At 39.2% G+C, this 21,879-nt stretch overlaps 1 protein-coding gene across 1 annotated transcript in view; it reads left to right on the top strand.

The window, feature by feature from the left end:
* The window catches only part of PSD1 (phosphatidylserine decarboxylase 1), a 380,407-nt gene that overhangs the window by 131,237 nt on the left and 227,291 nt on the right, over positions 1–21,879 (top strand). Inside the window, exon 5 of the mRNA XM_089418442.1 lies at positions 11,440–11,500. Coding sequence (XP_089274568.1) covers positions 11,440–11,500 — 61 coding nt within the window. The remainder of the gene's footprint in view (positions 1–11,439; positions 11,501–21,879) is intronic.

Here is a 21,879-nt window from a genome sequence, read left to right as displayed (position 1 = left end):
TTAAGTCATTTGCTTTACATAACTTGTTTTATATGTTTTAGAATTTATAGGTTTTTAACATATCTTTGGAAAAGACATTTTTGTATTGCTTTAAGTTTGTAGGTTTCCATCAAGCTTTGGAGGGAGCTCCCAATAACTACCTAAGATAAGTATCCTATGTCTTTTCAGTTTTGGGCTCATGTACTCATTCAGTTTTGATTATATCGAATACTAATCACCTTTCTCCCTCTATTGTCTTGATTAGGAAAAACATCTGCAAGGAGGACCTCTCAAGATAAGGTTAGTCAAGAAACAAAGGTATGTTTTGAATTCATTGATTGAAAAGATTATTCATTTGATGATCTATTACTAACCTTGTTATGACTAGCAATATGGAATCCTAGTGATTCTTGTTTGGGTGATTCATCTTTTGATAAATCTATCCATGCCACTCTTATCTGATTTTGTAGAACCCTAGACAGGGTCTGGAAAACCCTAACCGAAGGGTATGTTGTTGTGAATGTCTAAAACCCTAAACTAATTAGGGATATTGCAAAATGGTAGTTGGAGACTTGGAGTCTTTATTGATGATTTCATGTTTGGGATTTTGGTATGATTGGGAAATCCTAACTTGTTAAGATGGAATGATAAGATCTAAAATCCCGAAGCCTTTGAATTTTTGGTAATATAGGGTTTGTTATGTTTCCACATTGGAACCTTAGCTCATTGAGGTTTGGTGGAATATGTGTTCTACATTGGAACCCTAACTCATTAGGGATTGGTGGAATGTGTGAGCAAGACCCTTATATTGTCTTAGAATTGATTTATTTGGCATGTGTGTGTAATCTGATCAAACCCTAGTATAATCAAATGATTATGTGTCTAACTCTTATTTGATATTGTTGTGAAGTTGGGTTTGACTAACACATGATATGAAATGTATGTTTCATGATGATGAAATCTAGGCATATAGAGATATGTCCTTTTGGTTGAATCCCTAGCTTGGTCTAGGTCAGATGTATTAATGTTATTGGACATATGATATGCTTATGTATGGTTATGAATTCCTAGATATGTGTGTTGACCTAGTCATTGATGGTCATGAGTCTTAGGATTTAATGAAATCCTTGTCTGAGATTCTAGGATGTTGATGTTTGGAAATCTAGGGTGTTATAGCTAAACCCTAGTGAAGTTAAAAGTTGTTTAGTATGTGTGAAATATAACAATCTGAGATTTATGCATGAAATGATTGTTGAGAATGGAAATCTAGGGTTTGCAAGTAACCTTAGTAGTAGTTGGTCATGTTAATGACTGATTGATGGTTGATTGAAAATCTAGGGGCTTGGAACTAACCCTAGTGGAAGTTGGTCAGGTTGATGACTAAGCTGTGATTGACTTTGATTGATTTGTTTGTATGAAATCTAGGATTTATATGAATCCCTAGTGAGAAATCTAACATATGTATTTTGAAAGGTTGTTAGATGCTTTGAAGATCTATATTTGTTTTGAATTGTTTCTAGGGTTTGCTATATGTTGTAGTAAGGTATGTTATACCTTTGGAAGACACATTGAAACCCTAGATGGAATGAATGATCTTATGAAGGAGTCTAGGGTGTATAAAGTCCCTAGCAAGATGTTGAAGAGTATATGTCTCTTGTTTATAATTAAGTCTGGGTATTTGATACGAATAAAGTTGAAATGCTTCCGTGATTCTGATATGGATAACATCATGCTTCTATAGTTTTGGTTGTACTTGCTATTTAAGCTGTGTAGGTACACAATCTTCAACTTGGTGAAGATGTGATGAGCATGATGGGGATGATGATAACTCTGATGAAATGGTTGGAAGCCACGAAAGATTCTCCGATGTCGAAAAGAAGAAACTGATCTCCTGGAGGAAGCATGAATATAAGAGATCTCCCTAAGATTAAGAGGGAGTCCGGATAAAGAGGTGCTTCCTGGTTGAGAGGGAGTGACAGATATGGTTCTCTGCTTCATGTGCCATCCACTAGACTAGGACTAACAACCGTAAGTCTAAGTGAAGGCCTTGAGCAGGAAAAGGAAATTGGAGAATGCATTTAAAGTGTTGCTGAAAGAAGGAAAGCAGGATCTGACTGAAGATGTTGTTGTGTATGAAGTAGGAAGAAAAATGTACGATTGGGGAATCTTCTTTCAAAGATTCGATTGATAGTCCTACTATGGAAAATTGAGAAGAAACATTTGTTGCCTGGAAGACCCCAGAGGTTTATATTTGATTATATACTTATGAAAGTATGTTACTGATTGGGGTTGTGTTTGTATAGGTGAATCTCTCGAAGGAAAGCACGCTAGTTACCAATCAGTTTGATTGGGAGAGATTGATTATTCTTGATCTGCTGGATCAAGGGGTGTTGAGGCTTTGCGAGTGAAGCATAGCCTTGGGAGACATCTAGCTGACACTTTGTGTTGATGTCTGAGTCCCCGAAGTTGGAAAGGTGGCGTTGGTCATTGAGCTCTGACATGCACCTGGATTTTTGGGTTAGTGGTTAGCAAGCTTGCCTGATGGTACCTAGACGTGCTGAAAGCTTGAGTCCACCTTTTCCCACCTGGATAGATTGCCTTGGTCAGGAATCTAGTCCATGGCTTTGCGGTGCCTAAAGTTCTTCATGGTTCATATAGTTTGAGATCTTCCATTGTATATGAATACCTCCCTAGTTAAGAGGGAGTGTTGGAAAAAGTAACTATGTTCGGTCTTCAATAATGTATTTGAGTAATTATGTAAATTTACTTGTCAAAAGAATAAAAGAATAAAAAATTATTATTATTATTATGACTTATTAAAGCATGGGTTTCATGCTTGGGTCACCATGGTTTAGGTCAAAGTCCCCAGTTAGAACTTCTAGGATTTATTTTGGGTCTATAGAATTATTGTACATTTAAAGAGACCCTTCTTGGGCTTTTGAATCATGTAAACCGGTTAAGTATTGAGTCAAATATGAATTATGTAACCTCCACAGCATGTCGGCCTAAGAGAAGATCAAGTCGGCCTAAGGACCCATTCTACCCCACAAGAATTCTATAAAAGGAAGGATTACAAATTCATTTGGAGCATCACTTCTCATCTTCTCATCTACTGGGCAAAAGTACGAAAACCTTGTTGCTGGGAAGAAGTGCGAAAATCCTGTTGCTGGGCAAAAGTGCGTAGTGAATAGCTGGGAAAGTCTGTTGTTGGGAAGTTGAAGTGAATGCGAGTTTGGGGGAGTCTAAGGAGAAGAGAGAAATCGAAATTTTGGTGGTGGTCTCATTCTGTTTTGTGCTTTGGATTGGGAGAACGAAGTCTTCCAACTTGGACTGCTGTCGGAAGTTGCTGGCTGCTGCAAGTTGCTGGGAAGAGGTCAATCTTCTAGAGGCTGACTTGGTGTGGAGAGAAGGTCTGGTCAAGGTCTAGGGTGAAGAGTCTCAAAGAATACTATTGAAAGGAAGAATTACTTTGACTGGGTTTTCCCCTCGAGGGGGGTTTTGCCCTGACATGTGCCTACATCTTGTGTTTCTTGTTTTATGCACTGCTGCTTTTGGTAATTGCTTGATGAACTAAAGAAAGAAGATATAAATAATTGTAATAATAAGAAACATGACAAGTAATTATCTAGATCGAGAAAATCTTTACTGCTTTTTCGATTTTCCAACACTTCCATGACCTATAATTTGATGCTCCTTCTATATTGTTCTCTCCCTTTATTGTATTAGACATTGTCCTTGAAGGTAGTAAGCTTCTTTCCTTATAAGATCTCCTTATATGATCCCTTGCTCAATCCTTTTGAGGTTTATTAGAGTCCTTTCAGTAGATCCTTAAACTACCTTTTTCCTTCTTCACCTTAGCTCTGATACCATGTTAGAAAATCAGTATGGCAGAAATATTTTCTTATATAGATAATTACTTGTGATTCTTTTATCCTTCAGTTCATCAAGCAATTACCAAAACAATAGCACAAAGATCACAAACACTAGATATAGGTGGACAACCAGGGCAAAACCCCTCTCTAGGGGAAAACCCAGTCAACAACTCTTCCTTAATAACTTTTTGAGATGATCCAAGTCTCTTGACCTAGACCTAGACTTTTTCCACACCAAGTCAACCCTTTCTTCCTTCTTGTAGATGATAACCCTTCAATAGCAACTTCAACCTAGCAACAACAACATGTAGCAACAACGTGCAACAACAACTTCGACCCAACAACTGGCAACAACAACAACAACAATTGCGACCTGACAAGAAAGACTTCGATCTCCTAGAGGAATCCACCTGAGAGAGAGATAGATAGCCCAAAATTTCGATTTTATCTTTTTCTTCTTCTTTCTCCAACTTCACACTCCTTTAGCCTTCCTTTCTTACTTCAAACTTTTCCAATTCTTTCTTTTGGATATCAAACTTGTGTGTGAGAGAATGAATGCTCCAAATGAATTCGAACTACTCCAACATATAGGCTTCTGGTGAGGTCGAATTACCCAGTTTGAGGCTGATTTGCGGTGGAGGGGACAAATAGCCTATTTGACTCAATATTAATTCTTTTTACATGATTCAAAAGCCCAAGAGTCTCTTTAAATGGACAATGACTCTAATGACTCAGAATAAATCCTAGAAGTCTTCAATGGGGACTTTGACCTAAAACATGATGACCCAAGCATGAAACCCATGCTTTAATAAGTCATAATAATAAAAAAAAAATATCTTCTTCATTCTTTTGATAAATACATTTCATTTGACTCAAATACATTTTACGAAGATCGAACCTAGTTACATTTCTCAACATCTTTCTCCTTCGGAAGGACAAGTGGCAACATTTGATTGGCTCTCAAGAAATGATGGTGGCAGATGACGTCAGCATGACGTATCTGTACGGTGGACACGTGGCACGCAAATTCGATGTTTTTGGATGGCCTAATGGGCCAAATCCAGGTGACGCCTGTCGCCACTCAGGAGGCGCCATGTTGGGTTGATGACATAAGCATGACATCATCCCGGAAGGGCTACCTCGGAAGGTTTGAGTGGTGTGCGCAGAGCAACTAGCGGGTTGACTAGGCGTTAGGTAGACGTGGCCGTGTCAGAGCATGGGCCAATGGAAAATGCACTGGGCGGACCGCTCCAGGACAACTCATCTCGCTAGTCAAAGCGCATAAGTTTGTGAATAGTGCACAAAGTGAATACGCCAGGCAACAAATGCCAGGACATGTCGTCAGAGACAGCGCATCTCGGTGGGGCCTTTGATTGGCGAGTGAAAGCATGGGTGGACCCTACCGAATAGCTCATCCTGTAGGAATGAACCCCACAATTTATAAAGGGAGTGGCTTAGGAATGTGCCGAAACATAAAATGTCGGGACACTAAGGACTGACAGGTAGCCTTGTGGCAGAGCGACAACAAATGAGAATGAGGTTGGGCGGTCCCCACAACACACGTTGACCTGGCGGTATGAGCTCGGCGGGTTTATAAAAAGGCATAGGCTTAATGTGCTGGGATAGAATGGGCTATGGGCTAAGCCCTGACCCTTGGTCATTTCATGTAGAAATAAGACCTAGGGCGCGACAAAATGACAAAGGGCAAGATAAAAGCACCAAGTTTGGGAGCTCTGGCCTTAGCACCGAACCTTGGTTATTTCGAGTAGAAATGAGACCAATGGCACGAAGCCATTAAAAAAGGGAATTCAACCCGCGAAGGGCATAGAGGGACTTAGTGCCCAAAGGCCTAGCTAATGGTCATAGAGACCTGGTCCGATGGCAACAAAATAGTTAAAAGGGCCTGAGCAAAAGGGGCTATAATAAAAAATAGCTGCAAAGTTATATTTAGCAGCGCTTTGGTGCCTTGGGCTAAGCTTGGCACTTGTGCCATATTTGGAAGGCCTCTATAGGTTGGTTAACAGGCTTGAACGGGTCGACAACTGCGAATTGAGAATGGAAGGCAATGAATGATTCAAGGCAGCAAGTACCACGACGTGCAAGATTGCTGAATGGGCTTGGTTCCAAGCAAATTCACCTTACTTGAGTGCCCCTCACGCAAGGAGGAATTAATAGAAATCAAAAGTGGAATGGAGAGCCATGCTATGTGTGCAGACAAAGTTTAATGGAAGAACTCCTTAGATTGTGCTGTTTGACTGAGAATTAATTCTCACTATGGAGAAAGGTTCAGAAGCACATTCCTTGTTTAATGCAACTGCAATGGCCAGACAATTTGATGTAAAAGTAGCATGGAGAGCCATGATGAGTATGCTCTTGGACAGAGTGTGACTGACTGTAGAGACAACGTCGACCAATGTGTAGCAAAGGAACAAATCTCAGTATTGCAATTGAGCAACTAGGGAAAGCAACATTGTTGTGAGTGAGCTGTGTGGAAGAGCTCTGTTTGTGACCATTGCTTAGAAGAGGCCAAGTGTGCCTGTGCTGCACAGAGAGGCTGTGTGTGCCTATGTTGCAGAGGAAAGAGGCTGAGTGGGCCTGTCCTGCTGTGTGAGGCTGAGAGAGCCTGTGGACTAGAAGGGGCTGAGTGCTGAGTGTATGATGTTGAGCAGAATGATGGGTTGCTGCAAAGTTAGCAGAGAACGAATGTGTTGTGTGGGCTGAGTATGAATGAAGGCTATTGAGCAGAACAAAGGGCCAAGGGTAGATGAGAACAAAGAGCTGAAAATAGGCAGAGTGGTTGCCAATTATAGTGAATAGTATTAGTTCTTTATTGAGTGTGGGTTGGAGCCTGCATACAGGAAGTTGGTGCTTCCATCTCTATGGGTGTCTGAAGAAAGGTTTGGGGTTGGTGCCTTTTGCAAGTTGGTGTTTGCATTAGTCCAAGGAGATGCAAGTTGGTTCTTGCAACAAATCCGTGAAGTTGGTGGTTCACATGGTGCTTCTGGTAAGGTGATTAGGTGTCTATAAAAGGAGGGAGTTGGTGCTTCCTGCTAGTGGGTGCTAGCAAACAATCAAAGGGAGTTGATGCTTCCTGTGAGTGGTGGCTCACAAACATATTGATGTAATAGAGTAAGTGCTCTTATTTTTACATAAATAACAAAACAAGATTTGGTAGTTTTTATCCTGGAAGGGTTTCCACGTTAAACCTCTGTGTTAAATGTGTATGCTACTCTTGGTGCATGTGTTTATGTGTTGATTATGTTGTTGCACATGAGATGTTGTTGATTGTTCTCATATAATGGATGCCAAGTTTGAATAAGTAACGATAAATTGGCATAAACGTTTAAATTAGCCTTAGTACTGATTCAACCCCCCTCTCAGTGTTAAACATTGTTTCCAACACAAAGGGAAGAAAAAAATTCTCCTATGGGTTACCCTCTTTCGGTGGATAATAGGGATCAAATCCCATTGGGTAAAACCCCATAATTAATTTCTAGCTCATATATGTGAAGTTTAGTTACTAGAATATGTTTAAATTAGCCCCAAATTAATGATATTAACTAGAAAGAAGAAATCTAGAACTTATTACAAATGTTTTTGGATGATAACTTAATTGGAGTAGCCCTTGCAAGTGATATATCAACTGTCTTGCAGCTTGTACAAGATATGAGCAACATGATGATTACTTTTGATTGAAAAGGTGTTGTATCAGTGGCAAAGACTTCCACACAAGCTTCTTCGATAAATCAATCTCAAACTTTTCAGCCCAAAACAATAATTTTGCAACCATGGTGTAATTTCTACAAAGGGAACCATGATGAAAATACTTGTGAAGTAAGAAAGATTGCCAGAGAGCATTTTTGGAAAAAAATCTAATTATACAACCGCTACTTCAAATTGGGCTTTTGAAGATGTGATAATGTTGGTTGATATGAGAAATAAGTCTTATCAAAATAAGAACAAGGGTGGTCCTCAAAAGACCACTTTTGCTCAAAGTTCATCTTCGAGAAACAGATTCTTGAAATGCTTCTAATCCAAGCAATCAAGCTATTAGAGTTACTTCACAATCTGAGGTAAACCCTATTCTATCTTTTTCATCTTTACCAAAGTATAATATTTTTAAACAAATGGCTAACAAAACGACAGATGCTTCACTATTCGATATAGCAACTGTTCTTGAGCAACAAAAGCATCTTAAAAGTTTCATAGAAGGCAAGAATTATATTATTGCTAGTTTGATTGAAGTTGAAGATGAAGAAGAGTTTTTTGTAAATAAAGTAGTTGTATATAATCTTAGGAATTTGATGAAAAAATCCTCCTTTTTATGTTTCAATGAAGATTATAGACAAAATTGCTCATTGTTGTCTAATTGATGTTTGATCTGGTCCTAATGTGATGTCAAGGATTATAATGAAAGATTTAAGTCTTTCATGCACCAATGAGAATCCTGAAAGTATGTTAGTATACAATAATCAACAACAAGCTACCATTGGTGAAATTAAAGATGTAACATTGGTAATATTTGCACATACCAAAATTAGTACCACCTATAACATACAAGTACTATTCACATCTCCTGAAATCATGACCTCTTGTAACATACAATGTTTATTTGAGGTAGCATCGGATGTGCTCTAGCCACGAAAATTGGTAGAGACGCTATAGCACATGAGATCTCCAAGACCCAGAAGTGGTTTGGGCAGAATCTAACCAGTTTGGGAGATATTAAAATAATCAATATTTTTAATGGAGTTCCTAAGTCTAAACCTAGGAAAGATAAAATATTAATGTGAATTAATATAAAACTGAGTTAGAATGGTCCAAAAGTCATGGATCAATCCAAATCTAATCTTAGCCATTGATTAGAGATTTAATCTTGGCTGTTGATGAATCAACGAGAAAAGTATAAGAGGAGGCTTGAGGGTCAGTTGGAAAAAACACGAAGAGAGATCAAGAACTCGAGTTTCTGGCACAAGGTTTACTGAGGAAATTGAGTGAGTGCTTAGAGTTGCAGCTGAGGGGCAGTGAATACATAGTAGAGAGGCAGAGTCAGTACCGGAAGCATCAGCGCAAAAGCCGGGAGAGGGTTGATGCAGAGCCCCGAGAGGCTGACACTGGGCCAGATAAGCTGACGCTGGGTTGACGCTGAGCCAGAGAGGCTAACGCAGTTCCTAGAGGCAACACTAGGAGATTTTGTGGGACGAATTGGAGATGGATAGCTGGATAGGGTGATGTAGAGCAGCAGAAGCTGCGTTGTTGCTGTGGGATCGTTCATCCGGTGATTTAGTCAGAATATCTGTCTCCGACTGAGAGGTACTACTGCCGAGGGCATTCTTTGTTGGGTGAGCCATTTTTGGCACCTAGGTTGTATTTTGAAACTGCATAATAATAAAACCCTCTGAATAGCTGCACCGGTTTTCCCGCATTGGGTTTTTCCAGGGACATTAGTCCAAAAACAACGGTGTCACTTGTGTGCTTGTTTCTTTCAGTTTATGATCTGTATGTGTTGATACTGTACTTGTATTTATTTTCAGTATTTACATGGTAAATAACTTGTTAAGTAACTGAACAAGTAGGAAGAAATAAATCAGATAGTACAGGAAGAATTTCTAATGGATAGACTTAGAAATTCCAACATACAAGTCATTGATATGTCCCTAGTCACCAGATTCGGCGAATTTCAATGATTAAATTCGAAATTCGGCGAATTTTAAGCAGAAACGAATATATTCGTTCGAGTTCGCCGAATTTTATGGCGAACTCGAATTTCAAGGCGAATTCGATTTTTTTCCGAACAAAATTGTTTGAAGTTCGATGAAATTCTCTTGATGTTCGATGAAATTCGTTTCGGTTCGTTTTTTTCTCGCGTTTTAGCCCGCGGGTTTTATTGCTCGCCGGGTTTCATTGTTTGGTTGTGCGAACGTCGAAGGGTTTCATTTCATTGCGGTCCAGACTCCAAACTCACCGCAAACAGTCCAGTCTACAATTGATAAATAAATTGCTTTCTTTGAGCGATCTTTCATACTCGAATTTCAGTTTTGTCTCTATCAGAATTCTTTAGGTTGTATGTCTGATTTATCATTTTCTTTTATGTGGTCATAAATTGTAAGAAATGTCCCAAAGTCACAATTATTTTGAAGATTCATAAGGCAAGAATTTACACGTCTTTATATTGAGGCTTTTAATTCTAATCTCCATTGACAAAAGCAAGGGCCTAGTTATTAACGGAGAGTTTCTTTTTTAAATTTTTTTGTGCCTGAACATTTTGTGTCGATACATAATACATTGCTTCATTTTTCCTTGATTTTACCGGGGTTCCAACTTCCAATGTATTCTCATGCAATCATCATGCAATATTTTGGAATGTGAGTTGAATTTAAAACACCTTTTGCCAATCATTTTTTAATGGTACTTAAATCAATTTAATACAATTTTTACCTCCAGATGAAGCAGGGAAGATTGCATGGCATCTAGAGGCTGCAGGCTGCAGCCTGCAGGTGACATGTCTGAGTGGAAAATGCTCATATCGTATAATTTGGCCACAACTGCAAATTTAGGAGCATAAGCCCATGCATGATGCAGCAGATCCAGAAATTTTGAAATGTGAAATAGGATGTTTGCTGCCATACCATTTCTCATATGGAGTCTAGCCTCTGTTCTCTTGCTAAAGCCTAAGCCAAAAATTTATTTGAATTTGACTTTAAATTGATTATATATATATATATATATATACATTTTTTTTTTCGAATTTCTATATGTCGAATTTTATCGACAAAATTTTAGTTGCCTTACTTTATTCGAATTTCATGGTCGTCGAACTCGAACTCGAACTCGAACCTGGTGACTAAGGATATGTCTATGAGTAATTATTCAATTATTCTTGGAAGAGATTGGCAGGTCCTAACTAGTGGGTATATGTCAATGGGTATAAGCCACATGTCTCTTCCGAAGGCCGACAAGAATATGGTTGTGCTCCATGAAGGATGAATTTCAACTTATATTGAAAGTGTCCCACAACCACATGTAAATTTTGTTGAAGAGGACAATTGCGTGGATGTCAAATTATGTGGCCCAAGATTAGGACTTGACACTGCAAAGTATGTTATTGAATTGTCTTCCTTTTTCTTCATGTTGCAATTTGGGTTGGTTATTCCAAGGCATATGAATTTCTGGAATGAGGCTCTATGAACACTATCTATTGCTTCCATTAACTCCCCTCAACAATGCTTTGTCAAATGTGATGATGTCTAAGCTGAGCATGTATATAGGTTTGTTTCTCACGATAAGCTATAAACTGTACCCTCATTTTTATTTATATTTTTGTTTCTTGTGTGCATATATGCTCCTATTCTTTCCCATACTCAAATCTGATTCATTTTGTTGCCTTTTTTGTGCAAATATGTTCCTGTTCTTATCTTGTACTGTGTACATGAAGTTGTTTTTTAAGTACTATCATTCCCAAAATTTACTGGTTTAGCAGAGAACTTGTGTGCTTTACGGTGTATTTCGTCTTTATTTATTTTCAAGTTTCAATACATACTCCAATAACAGTTTTCTGATTTTCTTCTAACATGGGAGACCACTGTAGGAACTTCCTGTTTGGCTGCGCCCAATTGTTTACAGAAGCTTTGCTCGGGCTTTTCATTCAAGTAAATTCCTGATATTCTTTTCATTTTTTCATTTTGTCTTGAATATTATCTTTTTTTATTGCAGTAAAGGTAAAACTGGGAACATAAAACTATTATGCTAATGTCGATTGGCTTATAAGTAGTTTCCAATGTCGTTGCAAACTTGCAATGACTTCAGTTTAAAACGTACATTCTATTTAGCTGTTTAAATCAAGAGAGCTTAAATAAACTGTTAATATTGTTTTATTGACAGAAAAAACATGTGGCATCTTGTGTAAATATTCCTAGCTTCTTGTGAGGTACATCTTACAAGTTAAGACGCACACTATGGTGGCATTATTTGCGATTTGAGCAAGGTTTCTTTCTGAGCTTGTGCTGTCATAAGAAGTTTGATCTGAAATAATCTTTCAAGTTTGCTTGCAGAATGAAGAAAGAAAGAAATTATATTAATGCTTAACGATTAGCAAAATAGATTGATGGGACCAGAGTATAAGAGAAGTAAGAACAGACATCATTAGGGTTGCTGGCAGAAACTCCTTGTAAAGTAATAGGATAGTTATCCAATAAAGTAAATCCTGATAGAGTAAACCCAAAAATTTAAATAAACATATAGTCAAGTACAAAACATAACAAGTCATTTAAGATATACAATGTCCAAAAGGGAAAGATGAGACTCTTGTCTAGTACAGCTCAACAGAAGTAGTGTCTGCATCAGTGACCTACAAATGGTCTCCAAATATGTCACTAAGAATGTCACATGGATTATGGTTTGGATGGATAGAAACCTGTGAGGTGATGCTTGAGGGTGTCAAAGTAACCCCCTAAAAGGTTAGATTCTAGAAGAGGAAGCAGTCCTAGAATCCAAGGTGAAAGAACCCTTTATGGAGCAGAAGCAGGTTGGAACGTGAAGACCTTGCAGTAATACTCTATGTTGCACCAGTTTTTGGAGTGTGGGAGCATGGGTACAACTTACAAGTGCCCACAGCGGCTAGTGTTTTGACCCAAATTTGCAGGAAACAGCAGGTTGGGAGTATTGCCACTTAATCTCTCTCAGTGGGTGGAAATTCTCCACCAGGTGAAATGTCAAGTGGAACTAGTAAGACTCACCAATGCTACTCAGATAGCTTCTTCCCTCACTTTGGGATGGCAAAGTACCAACACTAGCATGGTTTACCTAACTTCTCTAAGCCCACAGATATATGATGGTAAATAAAAGGCTGTGAAGCTATTATAAATTTGTTCAAATGTTGGTTTCTAGTTGTGTTGACATGGCGAATTTTCGCTATACCAACAAGGGGAACTAACCCGATCACAGACCCCAATTAGGCCTGTTTTCGTTTGGAATGGCTAGTTCCAACGGGTTTTAAGGGACCCCGACTGTAATAGGTGTTGAAATATTGCTTATGGGAAGAAGACTTCAATTAAATCAACAGAATAAAACAACTAACCACTATGTATTAAATCCTATCTACACTACTTCTAACTACTCTAATCTAGTCCTAATTATCCTAATCTATTCTGCAGGAGCAAAACATAAGGAGGTTAAACATCATATATAAATCCCAAGTCCAAATGAATCAATTACTGGTCCACATAAGAACAACGCTGTATTAAATCCTAATCACAATGCAATTACTTATATAGGAATATACATTCCTTTCCATACAAATAACACTTGCAACTGATGTTTAACAAAGTCTAGAATCAGCGACCTTTCATGAATTATAAATGCTATTGAATTACATTCGAATAACTAGGAGCAACCATGAACTGGTGGTTAACAATATGCATAAAGCAAATCACATTTGTCTTTATACGAGCAACAACACACTGATTCTAAACATATCAGAAAAAAGGGAAACAGATTTGAAACAACAGGCTCCTTCTTGAACCAAACAGTGCTCTTTATTCACAATAAATCAAAGCTGTTTTTCTCCAAACAAAAAGCCCTTCTCTCCTATTCGGAGGTAATACTTATGCAGCCTTGAATGACCCTCGATCTTCCATGACATTTCATTTCCCCTCTTTTCATTAAACAGATCAGCATATACAGATGAGAACAGTCGGTGAAACTGCTGACACGCCGAGGTCACCTTTGGTGGAGCGTTCTACTTCCTGGGGGAATGAATGGATGCCTTTGGAACAGAGAAGGACTGCGTATCATTTTTTTGCAGCTGTGTGGAGTTGCTATCATTCTCTGTCATTTCCTGAAGGAAACTGAAGATGCTGCGCTCATCATCCCACATCTGGCATGCTTTGTGATGTATCTGGCAGTGATGACATCTTGATGGATCAGCGCTATCATGAGTGCTTCCACTACACTGAAGGAGTGCCTCCATTATGCATTATGGCGGTTCGTCTTCCCTTTCGCAGAGTGCGTTTTGCAATATCGACACTGGTGGTGCAGAGGTGTTCGAATTTGCCTCACCTTTATCCGTCACCGGGTTTGTTCGAATTTGCCTGCAGAAATAATTCATATCAGCTATGATTATGCGAATATAACAAAAAATGCTTAAAAAACATAGATCTTGCCTTCATTAAGCATTTATAACATCAAAAGGCGACACATTGTTTCAGCGAAGGGCAGAGAGACTAGCGTTTAAGAGTAAACCTATCGAAAGGCAAAAGATCAATGGCATATGGCGGAAGTGGTTTTTCGTACCCCAAGTGGTATTTCGGAAGGGATTTGAGTGGTAACTGGTATTGTGGGGAAGACCTCCGATTCCACTCTTCAAGCGACACGTAGCAGCTATGAGGAAAGAGGATACGGCTTTTCAGGTGGGTATTCCTCGAGCAACTCATTCACCGGAAATCTGTGTGGACCATTGGATCCACGAGGATAGATCAACTGTGGAGGGCCTTGACACAGGAAAACACAGAAAACCCTATGGCCGCGTCGTACAGCCAGACTTGAAACATTATAGATGGGAATCTATGCCCTATCGGGTCCAGGATATGGGTTTTTCCATTAAAAATCGTGACCGCATCGTTTTATCGAATACACAGGGATATACGTGAAAACCCGCAGCCGGGCCGTACAACCGGACTTCAAAATTTATGTATCGGAGCCTATAATCTATCGGGTTCGCCATATCACATCGCATCGTGCCATGTGTTTGGGCTTAAAGGTATGTTGATTGCGCCTTTCGATTGGCCGGACCCGACATACATATATGTTGTGTTTCATAATCCTTTCGGGTCCGTCGCATAAGACTCCTTTGAAAAACCCCGACTGCAGCATATTATCAAAGAACATGGGAAAACATGGGAAACCCTGAGTCTGGCCATTGGGTCGGACTTGAAAATTTATATCCCTGGCTCTATAATCATCGGCAAGTCCGGGTGATTACGGTGCGCCATATATATAGACCTCGGACCCTGCCGATAGTGATAAGCGATGGGCCCTGGACCCGAAACATATATATATCGTGTTTAATAAAACCATCGGGTCCGATAACAGTGGTGCGTCTTTATATATATAAGAGTTGGGCATGGACGATAGCGATATGCAATATAGCTCCGGACCCAATATATATAGAATACGGTTAATAATGCCGTCGGGTCTGGAGGATAGTGGTGCACCATATATATATAAACCCCAGGACCCCGCCGATTGCGATATGCGATATAGCTTCTTGACCCGAAATATATGAATTTGGGTTAATACTGCTGTCGGGTCTAGAAGGTAACGGTGAACACTAAGTCTTGGTGTTAATTGCGATAGGCAGAAAAGGGAATTTACACATGTTTTTGAGCATTTCCGCTATAAAGAGCCAGTGTCACAGGGTTTGGCGAACTTAATTTCGAAATTCGGCGAACCTCAAAAAATTTTTGAAATTCGTTCAGGTTCGCCGAACTTGAAAGTCGAACCTGTTCGAACTTGAACCCCATTCGAACTTGAACTTGAAAGCGAACCTTAAGCCGAATTTAATCGAATTCGAATTTTTTTTGTTAAGGTTCGAATTAGGTTTGGCAGTTATTTGGTGGGATATGCGAGTTCGTCTGTGATGCCACTAAATTCAGCTGGATCTGCGGATTACCACCGTTGGATATGTGACCACCTGATATGCGATTTATTAAACTGGAAATGCGAGTTATCATGGTCACGCGGATTATAACTGCATAATATCCGGATAATTAAATTGGAAATGCGAGTTATCGTGGTTACGTGGATTCTAACGGTAGAATATGCAGATAATTACCCTCATAAGCGAGTTATCAACTGTTGCTATGCGTACTATTCCAGGATACGCGGATTATCACCTCAAGATAATCATATAATTACGCTGATATGCGCCTTTTCTGTCAGTTTATGCGAGTGATATATCTTTGTAATGTCCACACAACATGCAGATTATCTCTCGTTGTGCGAAATATTCATGTGATACACGAATTATCAACCCTAGATATGCTAGTTATCAGATGTTACGCGATTTATCACCAGAATACGCGAATTATCATCTAATAAATGAGTTATCAATGGATACGCGGATTATCATAGCAAGATAAGCAGTTCAATACGCTGATAAACGCGTTATCTCAGTTATTTATGCGAGTATTTTCAGCCCGAAATGCTATTAATCACCGCGTATCTCCCGGATATGGAGATTATCTGGCAAGTGTGCCAGTGATCAGTGTCCGTTTTGCTGGTTTTTCCGCTGTGCCAATTCTCCGTGCAATTTATGCGAGCAATCTACAATGAGTTCTTAATATAGTTGTATTGTAATGTGTATGTTTAAATTTTGATTACGTTTTAATTATGTGATTTTTTAAAAGATTACTAGTATTTGACATTCATTTAAATTTTAAAAACTGAAAATTATGTCATTTCCTTTTGAAAACTACTATTGTGTATGTTTACATTTAACTAGATGTTAGAATGATTACATTATTCATGTATGTTTACCAATAAGAATTTGTATTCATGTGTTTATGGATTGATTTTTGAATTTTTTATTATTTTGTCATATATATATATATATATATATATATATATGATTGAAAAATATGTATAGTCGAACCTTGTTTGAACCTGATCGAAAAATTCGAATTCGAATCGAACTTAATCGTTGTCGAATTCGAATTCGAACTCGAACCGTGTGACATTGTAAAGAGCTATGATGGGAATAATGATGGGATGGAAGGTTTTGTGGGTTAAATAAATCCCGATGAGCATATGAATGAAGGGCTTAAACAAGGTTATATGCGAAGGATTTATTAAGGGGCTTTAACCATTTGTGAATGGAAGATTTGAATCTTCAGAGAGCTAAATCCCTCGGGTAAAATAGATCATTCGAAGAGATGCAAGATTAACTTCTAGGGGACCCATCCAAAATTGTTTCCAAGGCAAGTTTTGATAGGGTGTTGGTTGTTGCCACAACAAATGGCGAACTGCTGGGCAAACCAATTATCTCTGTTTCCAAATAAACCTCAGATCAATAAAACATCAGGGTGTTAAGATAAACTTGAAATGCAAACTGTACAGATGAACAGGCATGGGTTCCACTTCAATATTAATTGTTTCAGGCGGGATAAAGACAAATAGCTTCTTCTTACTGGTAACGTTTTGACAGGCATTCTCCAATGGTCATATTATGGGGTTTATTGACCTTCCTTTACCTGTTTTCTACTTTCAAAAATCCATTCAGGGCCATCACTGGTCTGTCAATACCTGTTTAGGTGTGCACCTCAGCTCTTTATTGCTCATCAAACTTGATGTAGATATGTTTATCTGCACTTTATATGAGAATTTCAGTGCTATATTTTCATATGAGTGAATGGGGCGCAGTGATGGATCATGCCATATTTTTAAACTGCTTAAGCAAGGTTGGGCTTGCTGTGTCAACCGGTACTCTGAACCCAGCAACAGTCCTTACTCTAACCGGATTCCCAAACAACCTGTCCTTCCAAATTGGCACAAGGACTTGACATTTCATTTTCTTTTAAATAAGTCCTTCCAGTTTCAGGCACAAGGACTAAAGCACAATTGGATTTGCCACATGGTATATGACAATGAGTTTAACCCATGAAAGGGGATTTACTTGTAGATAACAAGTATTGGACAATTTAGTGTGGTGGATGGAACCAATGGAGAATGACTGCAAACCTTACAACTAAGTATAGGCTAGGTCTGAGTAGGATCTATTCAAAATGCAACGTCCCTCCATGCCAGCGCAGCTGTAGTTACGCATTTTTGTTTTATAAAGATGCCCCTACATGCTCCAGGTATCCAAGTTATCAATAGATCTCACCCAGTTCCCAATAGATGCCAATGAGTGGCTTTGGTTTGAATTCCACAGCTGATTTTCAAGTTCTCATGGGCTGATTGAAAATTTGTTTGATTTGCAAGGTAATGATGGATTTAGGATTAGCAGACTTATCAACAGGTTAATGAAGGAAGCGAAAACTGAAGGTGGAAAATGCGAGCAATCTGAAAGTAAAAACGAGACTGGAGGGTTAAAATCAGTTGGCTGAAAAGGACTGCAATTCCAAAACGGCAGGAAAATAAACTTGGCAGAAAAACAAAAGGAAAAGACAAATGCAACTAAACTAACAACATAAATAAAATGAATTCTAACCTACTTAGGAGGTAACCACCATGTGGTGGATATTGTAAGTATTTCTTGAGATGCTGGCCATTAATAGGGAGTTTTTCAATTTCTCCCTGTAAGGTTTTCAATCTGTAGGTTCCTTGACCAATTTTTCCCACAGCTTGGATGGGCCCAGCCATAAGTTTTGGAATTTCGTGTGCTTACCTTTTGGCTCATTCAACTTGTCCCTTTTCAGGACCAGCTCTCCTATTTGGTAATCTTTATCTCCTGCTAGATGGCGATCAAACCACCTCTTCACAATCATTTGGTGATTTCTAAATTTATTTCTGGCTTTATATCTCAATTCCTGCAACCTCACTAATTGGTTGATCCTTTCTTGAAGTAAGGCTGAAGGGGTCCCTCTTGAGGGTTGGGAGCGCTGTAAAGAGGGAAGGGTAATGTTTGGAGGCAAGATGGCTTCCTGTCCATAGACGAGGAAGTATGGGGAATTTCCTAAGGCCACTTTTGGAGTGACCCTATTTGCCCAAAGGGCATTTGTTAGAACGTTGTGCCATTTCCTCTGGTTGTTAGCGACAGATTTATGGATTATGCGTATGAGGTTCTTATTTGAGGACTTTGCAACTCCATTTCCCTGGGGGTAATAGTTTGAGGCATACCTGATGTGAATTGATTTATCAATAGCATATTCAGTCAATTTCAGTGATGAAAAGTAAGAAGCATTCTTAAATATGAGAGCGTCAGGGATGCCATACTTGTTGATAATGAATTTCTCGATAAATGATATTACCTCATTTTCGTTTACCTTCTGAAGCGGGATGGCTTCGGTCCATCTGGTGAAATAGTCAGTCGTTATGAGTATATACTTATGTTGCTGTGAGGAGTTTGGAGTGATCTCGCCTATGATATCTAGGCCCCACTGCTGGAATGGGTGATAAATCATAACGGGCTTGAGGGGAACAACTGGCTTTCTTTCTCGTCCTCGCTGCGGTTTGACACACTTTGCATTTGCGAGCGTAGGCATGCGAGTCTCTGAACATTGTGGGCCAATAATATCCAGCTCTTAATATTTTGTGAGCAGTGGTCTCTCCGCCGTAGTGACCACCTGCTGGGCCGTCGTGCATTTCTTTCAATACATGGTCGACATCATCCTTTTCCAAACACCTCAGCCAGATTCCATCATAATTTTTTCTGTATAATGTGTCATTTGCCAAGTGATACTGATTAGATTTCAATATGAGCGCTTTCCTCTGTGATGCATCCATGTGTTTAGGACATGATCCCCGTGTGAGATAGAAGCATATGTCGTAATACCACGACTTAGGATCCAAAAGGGCTACTGATGCTTCGCGTTCATATATCAGCGCTTCATTAATCCATAGGGGCTCCTCCCTGCGTTCTACTTGTTCGTTTTGCATGCTCTACGCTTCTGGTTCTTCGGATGCCCCTTCTCTATCCGCCAAGGCTTTTGCTGCTAGCCTGCACAACCCCTGCCCTCAGACTATCTTTGCTAGCTTAATCTCGAGGTCGAATTCTTGAAGTGCGGTGATCCAATTCCCTCTCCGTTCACCCATTTCTTTCTACACGAAGAGGGCTCTCACAGCAGGATGGGGAACGATTACTTTAGTCTTGGCCTTTAATAAATAAGGGCAGAAATGTTTTATGGCCTTAAAGATCGCAAAGCCTTGTTTCTCCACGTCTGGGTAGTTCAGTTCTGCTCCTTGGAGATTAGAACTCATATAAGAAATAGGGACTTCATTGCCATCATCATTTTTTTGAGTGAGAATTGCGGCATATGAAAGATCAGAAGCAAAAGTGTACAAGAAGAATTCTTTGCCGAAATTGGGGCTGACCAATGCAGGAGCTTCTGTGATGGCTTCCTTGATTCGCTGAAACGATTTCTTAACTTCATCGCTCCACTTATACACAAAGTCTCTCTTCATCATTAGTTGCATGGGGCGCACTATTTCTACGAAACCTGAGACAAATTTTCTAACGAAATTGATCTTCCCAAAGAAAGATTGCATGGCCTTTTTATTTGCAGGGGGTTGTATTCTCATGATGGTCTCTATTCTTTCAGGATCAATAACAATCCCTTCTTTAGAAAGGATATGACCCAGTAGTGTCCCTTCTGTGACTGCGAAGACGCTCTTCTTGGGATTCAACAATATTCCATACCTTCGACATCTTTCGAAAATCTATCTTAGGTGATAAATATGATCCCTTCTATGATATGAATACACAGTGATGTCATCCATGTAAACCACCACTGATCTGTTAATCAACCCTCGGAAAGCTATGTCAATAGCTCTCTGGAATGTGGTGCCCGCGTTAATAAGTCCAAAAGGCATTTTATGATATGTGTAGGTGCCCCATTTAGTGTTGAAGGTTGTCTTTAGTTGATCCCCACTAGATACCAACACTTGATTATATCGTGAAAACCCATCTAATAGGGACAACATTTCAGACCCATAAACTCATTGAAGGATGTGTTCCATAGAGGGGACGGGATAGTTATCCTTTTGCGATGCTTTGTTTAGGTTTCTGAAATCGATACACTACTTGATATCTCCATTTTTCTTCCTTACTGGCACGAGATTGGCTACCCAGCGGGTGTGTTTGACCGGAAAGATGAACAGATCCTTGGCTTTCTTTTTGCTTTCGAAGGTAAAGACTGAAAGATAGGGAGCTGTGATAGGGAATGAGCGTAAGCCCGAGTAAGTCTTCTGACTGGTTGTTCCTAGGTGACAGGATACTCCCATAGTGTCTCTTCTTCGAAATGAGGCTTTTCTGAATGAGAGGAAGGGTCTTTTCAACCTTTACAATCCATGCATTAATCTTTTTGAATCCATGCGTGGCACTTATAGATGAAATCTTGAGAAGCTGTGGACGACAGTTCAGGCCCTCCTTCTAGCACCAGTTTGTTGACATGGCGAATTTTCACTATACCAACAAGGGGAACTAACCCGATCACAGACCCCAATTAGGCATGTTTTTGTTTGGAATGGCTAGTTCCAACGGGTTTTAAGGGACCTCGTGAACTGTAATAGGTGTTGAAAGATTGCTTTTGGGAAGAAGACTTCAATTAAATCAACAGAATAAAACAGCTAACCGCTATGTATTAAATCCTATCTACACTACTTCTAACTACTCTAATCTAGTCCTAATTATCCTAATCTATCCTGCAGGAGCAAAACATAAGAAGGTTAAACATCATATATAAATCCCAAGTCCAAATGAATCAATCACTGGTCCACATAAGAACAAGGCTGTATTAAATCCTAATCACAATGCAATTACTTATACAGGAATATACATTCCTTTCCATACAAATAACACTTGCAACTAATGTTTAACAAAGTCTAGAATCAACAAACTTTCATGAATTATCAATGCTATTGAATTACATTCAAATAACTAGGAACAACCATGAACTGGTGGTTAACAATATGCATAAAGCAAATCACATTTGTCTTTATACCAGCAACAACACACTGATTCTAAACATTTCAGAGAAAAGGGAAACAGATTTGAAACAATAGGCTCCTTCTTGAATCAAACAGTCCTCTTTATTCACAATAAATCAAAGCTATTTTTCTCCAAACAAAAAGCCCTTCTCTCCTATCTGGAGGTAATACTTATGCAGCCTTAAATGACCTTCGCTCTTGCATGACCTTTCATTTCCCCTCTTTTCATTACACAGATCAACATATACAGATGAGAACGGTTGGTGAAACTGCTGACACGCCGAGGTCACCTTTGGTGGAGCGTTCTACTTCCTAGGGGAATGAATGGATGCCTTTGGAACAGAGAAGGACTGCGTATCATTTCTTTGCACCTGTGTGGAGTGGC

Source organism: Pinus tabuliformis, chromosome 6 (assembly GCF_031772625.1).
Source record: "Pinus tabuliformis cultivar Carrire ecotype Pingquan chromosome 6, CPIR1, whole genome shotgun sequence".
Taxonomy (NCBI): Eukaryota; Viridiplantae; Streptophyta; class Pinopsida; order Pinales; family Pinaceae; genus Pinus; species Pinus tabuliformis.
This window is presented reverse-complemented; position numbering and strand designations above follow the sequence as displayed.